The sequence below is a fragment of the Girardinichthys multiradiatus genome, chromosome Y (genome assembly GCF_021462225.1).
Source record: "Girardinichthys multiradiatus isolate DD_20200921_A chromosome Y, DD_fGirMul_XY1, whole genome shotgun sequence".
Classification (NCBI taxonomy): Eukaryota; Metazoa; Chordata; class Actinopteri; order Cyprinodontiformes; family Goodeidae; genus Girardinichthys; species Girardinichthys multiradiatus.
This window is the reverse complement of record NC_061818.1, coordinates 30122092-30131609: the sequence shown is the minus strand read 5'-3', so window position 1 is coordinate 30131609 and position 9518 is coordinate 30122092. Positions and strand designations below refer to the sequence as shown.

General features: G+C 38.6%; 1 protein-coding gene across 1 annotated transcript; it reads left to right on the top strand.

The window, feature by feature from the left end:
* The first annotated feature begins 5807 nt into the window (after positions 1-5807).
* On the top strand, positions 5808-7894 carry LOC124864799 (visual system homeobox 2-like). Its single transcript, XM_047359711.1, has 3 exons — positions 5808-6218; positions 6506-6663; positions 7345-7894. The coding sequence occupies exons 1-3, from the start codon at positions 5984-5986 to the stop codon at positions 7756-7758; spliced, it is 807 nt and encodes a 268-aa protein (XP_047215667.1). The 5' UTR covers positions 5808-5983; the 3' UTR covers positions 7759-7894.
* The last annotated feature ends 1624 nt before the right edge of the window (positions 7895-9518 follow it).

The following is a 9518-nucleotide window of genomic DNA, read 5'->3' as shown; positions in this document are numbered from 1 at the left end:
GGCAAAAACAAACATTTCACAAAAACCCATTAATTTTTCAGAATAATAATTCAGCCCCTCACGTGCGACTGCAGAAAAGAAGGAAATGAGTAAAGGTTTAATTTCATTCTAATTCTGATAAAAGGGAGACCGCTGTCACATACGTAGACCCGACCTTTCAGATAGAACCTGACAATTAAAGGCTAGATGCACATACCGTGATGGAAACCGCTTTGCCATGAGAGTATGGGCTGCTTTTCCAAGTCCCTGTGACTCCATCTGAAAACTTGTCAAGAGTCAGAAGAATGAGTTACCTAATCGACTAATCTAACTAATGGATCTCTTTCCGCTGACTGTTAACTAACCATGGTGATAACTACTGACAATCACACAGACCAAAATGGCTTTTGGAGAGTGAATCGTTTCCCAGCACTGTGATCCTGGTGTTTTGTTCCGTAGCAGAACGTGGAGATGAAGCTAAAGCACGAAACAAAAAGATCCTGAGTGTTGAAAAAGACCTGTCCAAACTAGTGGGTCAGTGCCAAATGTCATTCAGAAATATACGATTGGTACATGTATCAGATGATTGAAACTAGGATGCTTTTAAAGCAGTTTCTTCTAAAATGAGCATTTAAGATGCAAACACACACTCTCCACCAACTGAATGATGTCAAAATCTTATTTTAATGAAAATGCATTTTCAGATTCTTTCCTATAATTAACCTCTGTGTATAAAAAACCCAATCATTTCCTTCACGGCCATATCTGCTCATCTGTTAGTGCCCCTTTTGTTTGATGTGTCAATTGCACCTGTATGGTGTCCTGTGACCAGCCAAAAGCTTTGTTTATGGTTATCAATCAACCAACTTACACAAGTTGTAGCAACTTGGGGCCTTGGTGGGGCGCCAGCATCCCATTGGCTGGACAGCAGTGAGGCGGAACAGAGATGAGTGACAGTTAACAAGGAAGTGGTGGGGAGGGAGTTCAGGGGGTCCAGACTACTGACAAGTTAACAACTTCTGCCTTTATTTATCTCAATATGGCGAATGCCCTCAAACGCAACAGCTTATTTGTCTACACTGAATGTGTTCATTGGCAGACTTGCATGTTTTCATGTTGATTAGTGTTATGAAATTATTAAATCTGTAAAACAGTAGGAAATATTAAAATTATGACCCCAAAAAGTATACTTACAATTTCTTTTTCTTTTTTGTTTTGTAAAAATCTATTACAAATTATTTCAATGTGAGAGCAATTAACAAGCAACTAGAAGGCAGGGGAGATAGTGGGTTTAAACTGCCTGTTGGTCAACATTTTAAGTCTTCAATGAAAGTTTCATCTTGAGGGAAGGACTCCTCACAAAAAGCAAATGTTACAGCAGTAAATACTAATGTTTTAGGTTTAATGTCAAGGCTTTTGCGGTTTTACCAAACTCCAAAAGTTTAAAGCTTTTTAGGGAATTGAACCTCTTGGACCATCTAAAACTTGAATTTTCCAGGAAGAGATTTTTCTGCTTCATAGCTTAGGTTACATTGCTCTATTTTCCTGAACCGCAGGAATGGACAGTGAATAAGCAGCAAGCAGGAATGCGGCCAGCGGAGGCTTCTCTGCTTCTCCGGAAGGGGCCCTGATGTGCTGCTACCTGCCCATGCACATTTGTCTGCTCTCAGTCTTCCTCTCAATGGCACCCTCGCCTTAGATCATCTCCTCTTCCTCCACGCTTGAGTTGCGTTGGATCACATGGAGAAAAAAATGCAGACCGGCTCTCGTCTCTCTGGCACTTTGATGTTTCAAGTGTGATTGCCCTTGGATTGTGGCCGCTTTCCCTTGAAGGTTTTGACATGAAAAGCTGGCTGGGCTCTCAGGTTTATCCCATGGTCAGTGATCCAGGACTAAAACAATCAACCTGCTCACTCTGGGATACTATTACCAGGGAGAGTGAGGCACCAGCCATAGGGGCCTTCTCAGCCATGAAATACACTTTGTCCAAGTTACAAACACATTTGAGATGTGTTGATTGAATTATACCAATTCACGCTTCTACTAATAGATTCCTTTGTGCAAGCATTTAACACAAAAACAGATTCAGGAAACTAGAGAGTGGCATGCAGATGTGTTTGCAGAGAGTTGGACAAAATGATCCAATATTTATAATAAATTAAAAAAGAAACGATAGCAGTGATTGCAGTTGAGATTGACCCAATCCGCTAAGTATAATGTGACACATCATTAACAGCAGAGGCATAAGTGACAACCCTCAAGCCTCACTTACACTTTCATTAAATATTGAGTATGTGCTCATTGCTGCTCCAGCCTGAAAATTACACCACACAGATAAATTCCCATGACAGCGGCGCTGACGATAATCATCCATCTTTGCATGACATTTGGCAGAACGCTTGTTTTATGAGCTGAAGTGCCATAGTTGTAGATGAGAAAGAATAATAATCTGCATTGTTCACGATCACTATTATATCAGATCTTATCACACTGAGGGCAGATAGTTAATCCACTTCAGCCATGCCTGTCAGTGTGGAAAAAAAGAACAAATAGCTCACATAATTTAATTAAAAATTCATTTTTGCCTTCATTTTTAAAGATAGAACAATTTTTGCAAAATAACTTTTGCTTGTTTTCTTGTGTTCTTATATTCAGTGCCAACATGGAGGTTGTCTTGCAAGAATTAAACTACATGATGTTATTGCAGTGAAATGCAGCACCTCCTGACTTTATAGACCTTTAAATGATTGGTTTTGTTTTGGTTTCCACTTAACACCCAGGATGTGGACTTTTATACAGCTGACAACAGTTCTCGGTGAAATGGTTCTAGAAATACTTTCTAAACTTTCTGGTCAGGAATAAACAGTAAACAAAGCAATACAAAGTCCACAACAGGCCTGAAATGTACAGAAAGTAGAGGCTGCTTAAAACAAGGACTTAAAATACAACAGAACATTTTTTAATTCATTTATAAGTTTATGTGATTGGTTCCTGGCTCTTAATGTGCTACAAGTTTAAATTTTGCTGCTCCCCTCCTTACCTGTAATGCATAATTGTAATACATTAATGCAAATCACTTCAGAAAATGATGCCGTATTGCTAATGACAAACTATTACACATTATGAGATTTTAGACCTTCTTTCAAGTTTGAAATGCATGACAATAAGTTTAGCACAGTCCATTTTAAGGTAGAAATGATCGAGGGGCATCCCATTTGGGTCTGGCCAAACCTGGATAATGCACATTCTGCATGTAACTGTAAGTGTCTTCATGATTGCCATTTCAGAGAGCAGAAATACCAGCACAGTCAGCCATTGACCTCTCAGTTCCACCCAGCTCAGCGTTTAGCTTTACCTGAAGACCTGAAAAAAAATAGCAAATTGCTCTGCAGCTTATTTCCTCCACAAAGGCATCCGTTTAGTGTTTAAACAGGTGCAGATGAAAGGGCCACACAGGTGATGGAGTTTCAAGCCTGTTGCTGCACACAGAGGAATGGCCATCCTGTGACTCACCTGAGCTCTGACCAGCTGCCTTTCTGATCAAAGCCACCTTAAGTTGCCTGTTTTATTGGTGACAACACAGACAGCTGGATGTTTCCACCATCATCTGAGCCGATGAGAGGTCAGCGAGGTGTGTTGTTGGCCCATTTATGTCTCTGGATTAATTGACACACCTGGGTTTAATTCACACCGACAGAGCTCATCATCTCATCAGAGATCCGTCAGTGCTAAACTGCAGCTGTCTCGCTCAAAGATGAAAAAAGTGTTAATAATCTTCCTGTCCTGATTGTTAATGTGCTGAGGTGTATGTTGACATGGAAAGAATGCTTCAAGAGTTAGGCAACACTGTATTACAAAAAATCACTTCTTTATGACTGTTGTGTGATTATAAAAACTCAGCTTTGTTCCTTTCACTGATTTGATCAATTTAAGCTTTTGTACGCCCGCTCTGAGTGTCGACAACTACTCCGGCAGGTAAAAAGGCTTTTGTAAACATGTTGTATTGCTTATATTCGTAACAATGTATGTAATACTTTTATGCGATAAGAGGCAACCAATATCATGACAAGCACACTGACAAGAAAAAGTTATTTTCCACTCTTTGTTTTCTATTGCGGCTGCACAGCTGTTTACATTGCCTTGCAGCAAGAAAGCCAAGGGTTTGAATCCGTGCCTAAGGTCCTTCTAGGTGATTGCATGTTCTCCCTGTAAAAATGTGGGGGTTCCCTTCACCGTCTAGAAACATGATGAAAGGTCAACTGGTCACTCTAAATTGTCCTTAGGTATGAGTATGGTTGTGTTGTCTTTGTGTTGTCCTGCAATAGGCTGGCAACCTGTGGAGGGTGTACCCCTCATCTCGCCCAATGGCTGCTACGATGGATGGACGCTGTTTTACTTTTTTTTTTTTTGTTATCAAGATCTTGAAATTTCATTCTTCACACGTGTTAATTCTGCATGCTTCAATTTTTGCATGCTTGAATTTTAACCGCTTGCATGTATCTTACTGACAATCATGTTTTTCTTTGCAGATATTTTCATTTCTTTCAAAGGAAATTCCATAACATAAACATTTCATGGGGAACACTGAGTTTTCCGGACATCATCATGACCTACCACTTAGAGGAATTTTAAGGATATATGTATTTCATATAGTGTTTTGATATGGGGGACATTTCTCTGTTTCTAAGGAGCCTGGATAACATTTCTGCATAAGAGCATCAAGTTCAAAACCTTGCTTATTTAGGCTAAATTCTATTTTATAGATTTTATATTAGTGAAACCTTTATTCTGAATGTGAAAATACACAAAAATGAGAATTTTTATTGGCATTAGGACTACCACAAATTGAGACTAGTGTGAAAAGCACAATATATAGACTGATCAAACCAGGTGTGAATTATTCTACATTGATTATGGATGCTTTGAAGCAGTTTGTTATTCATTAAATCTCTACATGTGAAAAGGTGATATTAATGGAATTCTATCTTATATTCTAATATCATATCAATGTGTTTTAGTTCTCAATATTTCTGGTATGTTATATTTTGAAGAATGATTTTTGTTATTTGAGTTAGTGTTTGTTTATTTTTGTGTGGGGCTTCCCCACGGCCTCATTTGTGCAAGAAGCACCCCTGCATCTTTGCATGATAAATCTGTGGTGTCAAGAATTTTTATATTTACAGTTAATATATAAATTGATCATTTTAAAAGAGGACATCGCCTATAGTGCCAGAAATGTATGCAGATCCATATGAAAAGGTCCAGAACATGCAGGACAACAGCAATAATTGAAAACAGCTAATAAACCCAAAGGTTTGTTTCTTTGGTTTGTTTATCTTGGGACCCGTTTTTCAGGGTCTGCTGCTTTTCTGCTTGCTTTCATCCTAGAGAACTGAGCAACCGTTTTCATGACTTCTCTGTTGCAGTCGTTTGTTTTTATGGTTCTTGGGAACCCTTAAACTGGTCAGGTAATGGCTCAGATAGCTTCTCACTTGATAAAGCTGCCTTTGGTCTTACTCACCGACATTTCAGAAGCCAAAGATGTTTCAACTTGTCCCAGATGAAGTCTGAGAAAGGAGAGATGTTCTGAGCATATGTTTTATGTCAGAAAAAGACTGTAGGATGTATGTTATTGAATGGGATATGACAGATAAAGTACATGCAGATGGAGTAATGTTATTTGAGAGATGAAATAAAGGCTTTTTTTCCCCGTTCTCATTAACTAAGTCTTGCTTTGTGTTTGGCTTAATGTGACCAGGTAGGAGGAGGAAGGCAAGGTGAGACCACCTCCTACTCTAGTACTACCTTCACTTTTTAAGCAACACCTTCTACCTGCACTCAGTTCCTCAGTCACATTTAGCAGCAGCGCCTGCAGCAAAGTGGATACACTTTTTTACTGTGGATGCTGGAATGCATGTTGCCATTCAAATAGTATCTCATTAGAAGCCAACCTGGCCGTTATCTGCGGACCATCCCCAAATATTGGATTCTTAATCAAGAGGACATGTTTAGCCCTGGCCAAATGGTGTCCACACTCCTTCCTGCAGTTTTTCATTCTTCTGCAGCTCACTTTTTTCCTGCATTCCCAACCAGACTGAGTGCTCCACCTCAGTTCCTGATTCCTGGGCCATTTTTTAGCTACGAATCCCTGAGGAATTATCTTCAGCCAGAGCCTTTCAAAGAGTCTTTGCTGCTGGCCACACAGGCAGTTGGGATAGGGCCACTAACTGAGAGCGAAGGTGAGTTCTTATCCCAGCTAATTTGGCCAAAATAATTCTGCTGCTATGGTTTTGAACTTGCTGGAACAGAGTGCAGCCAAACTGGTACCCACAGCTTTTAAGACAGTGTGTGAGCATCAGTGTAAATGTTTACAAAAAAGTGTCTAACAGCTCGTAACTAACAATCAATTATCAAGCAGTGTTAATGTGGGTCTAGTGATTGCTGCACTAATTATCCAATGTAGGGCCATTAGTTCCCCGTCACCCGTTGGCAGTTGTCTAATTGGTGCTTCTCCTATGCTTTCCAGATGAACAGAGGCCAGTGAAGCAACGGCGTGCACGAGCCAACTACAGCAGCTGGCAGCTGGAGGAGTTGGAGAAGGCTTTCAAAACGACCCACTACCCTGATGTCTTTATGAGGGAGGCCCTGGCCCTCAGACTGGATCTGATCGAAGCCCGAGTCCAGGTACCCTCAGGGCCTGTTTTACAGTCAAATAGCTGCTGGACATTTGTCAGTCAGGCTGCAAAGAAAACCTTTTATCCCCTCCATCTCCTCATTCAGTCAACTTATTTCAGATTTTATTTAAGCATTTTTCTGGATTTTTAACATTTAAACATGTGTTTTGTGTGACATAATAGTCCTGCAAATGAGTATCTGGGACAAAACATAATGTAACAGAGACACATTTTCTCCAAGCTAAACACACCACTATGATGCTCAACTTCATTTGTCCTGCATCCCCATATCGGTCATTAAACATTTACTTTTCTCTAAAAATAAAACTTAGTAACATGAAGCAATTCAGGTAAAAATCAAAGCTCATTCGTGTGCAACTTGGATTCATAGAATTTGCGAATTCTTTTCTTGTGAACCTTGTCATCTTGTATATTAGTGAAAAATGTTCTTTCAAATTTACATTTCAGATTTTAATATATTATTATTTGTCCTTTTTAACAAATTACTACATCATTAACGAGACAATTAACTTTTAGAATTATATAAAATTTCTTTAATGACAGTAATACTCAAGTAGAGAACTTTAGAGGTTATGCATTTCTTTTTAAATCAGTGAAACTTTGTATTTTAGTGTCTTTTCTCACAATTTACAACTGCCTATTTTTTAATTTTTCTTTCATTTGTTTTAAGGTTTGGTTTCAAAACCGTCGAGCCAAGATGAGGCGGCAGTTGAAAATCCAGGGCCAGCTCGCTCAGCCACTCATAAAAAGAGACAATGTAATATGTGAGCAGAGGAGCACAAATTTCACACAAACAGAAAGTTCCAACAGCGAGGCCTGGGAGAGACAACAGGAAGGAGAGATCTACCCATGGACAAAAGCTCCGGCGTCTGTGCCAAGTGTGCGGAAGCAGCCTGCGACCCTGAGGTTGGGGAAGTGGGAGAGGCAGGAGGGGCCCAGCTCCGAGGAGCTCCGCTCCTGCAGCATTGCCAAGCTGCGGGCCAAAGCCAGAGAGCACGAAGCTGAGATCCACAGCACTGTAAACATGTCAGGCAGCGACTTACGGGCACAAACGCAGGAAACCGACGCCATTCTCAGCGACTAATCATGTTCCTTCTTCCTGTTTATACAGATAAACTCTGGACACCCTCAATGTACAAGCACTGTTTGAACTTCGGGGGAAACATTTCATCACTTAGCTTTAAATAACTGACAAATGACTAAATAAATCTATAAATATATTTACTGTATAATTTCTACCAAATTATTACGTATCAGATATTTTACATATACAAAATTATGTTTAATGTTGATTTTCTCTCAATTCACACTAAACACTTTTAACCTCTTTTAACTATTTGTATAAAATTCTGCTAAAAAATAACTTCTTTTTAACTTTAAAGGGTTAAAATGAGCACATTTATGCTTGAACAGATTTGAATATAAATATTGTTTCTTTTTGTAAAAATTATTTCCTTTACACCCATAATCTAAAAACATTAAATAATACTAAATGAAAAGTAAATTATAATTCCCTAAAATGAGATGTCAGATCAGATAGTTTTCAATTGTTTTCCATTTAACAGCTAAGGTGGGAGGTTCTGATTGGTTTTCCAGCCTTCATTAAAAACAAAGCAATCCAGTATAATAGAAATTAATTGTGTAGCTTTTACTCTTACAATTAGTGTGAAGGGGTCTGCATATAGGATAAAATATTCTCTCTATTTTCTGTTTGCTCATGACAAATAAATAAATAAAATTAAATACTAACATTATAATTATGTAGTAAAAGAAGTATATCAGGTAAGATGATCTGATTTGTTTGTTTTCATTTGTTACATGTATTGAGCACTTAATCTTTGAGAAGTCGTTTTTTGTTCTGCCTGCTAAAAATCAGTAAAATGACCTAAAATCAACCAAGTACAAAAAGTGCAAATTGTTGCCCAAATTTTATTTGTTCAGTTTTAAAGAGGGAAACTCTAGGAAAAACCAAAAGCCTTAACAGAATTCAAAAATTTTAACTTCTCAGTTTTAGGAAGACGGAGCCAGACGTTACTGGCGTCGAGTAAACATGCCAGTAACAAGAGTGGCCACTGCCTCACCGCCGGCCACCCCTTTATGGGACCACTGATTTTATCAGTTTGTTCTTTCTTGTGTTATTCATCACCTCTTGTCTGTATAAAGATGAGGTTAAGAAATCTCAGCTTTAATTAAGATTCTGTGATTTTATTCGCACCTATGTCTCTGAATGCAGTTTTCAGCACATCCTAAATGTGATTGATGGTGTGTTCATGGAGTGCTCGTATATGCTGAGGCTCTATCAGATAACAATGACAAATGTTGACATCAGGGCACAGCTAAAATGGGATACAGTCAAGTAATTTATAAATGAGTTCACTAATGACACCCACAACCTCTTAGGTTACAGTAACACACCGCCAGGATGTCTGCATGTATGAACACATTCCTCTCAGGAAATGGTGGAAACAGCTAAAAAAATTAAATCACAAATTCTGGTCCTACTGTATAGATTCATTGCATGGAAAACTGTTGATATTTTCAGGAGCATCAAAGCGATTAGGTACTTAGTAGTAAACACAGATATAAATCCACAGAGGATAATTCTGATTTTAGCCACAAATAAACCCAGAATTACATCCTATCTGTCTTTAAGAATCACAGATTGCACCTGTATTATTAGAAGTACAAGAAAATATTAAACCTCTTTTAGAAAATTGTACTCTACATAGGATAATAGTATAAACAAAAAATTGGCCACTATAAAAAATGTACTCAACTGACTCCAGTACAAATTCCCCTTAAAGAGTCTATAAGCAAAATTCTCAGTGAGACACTGCCCCCTTC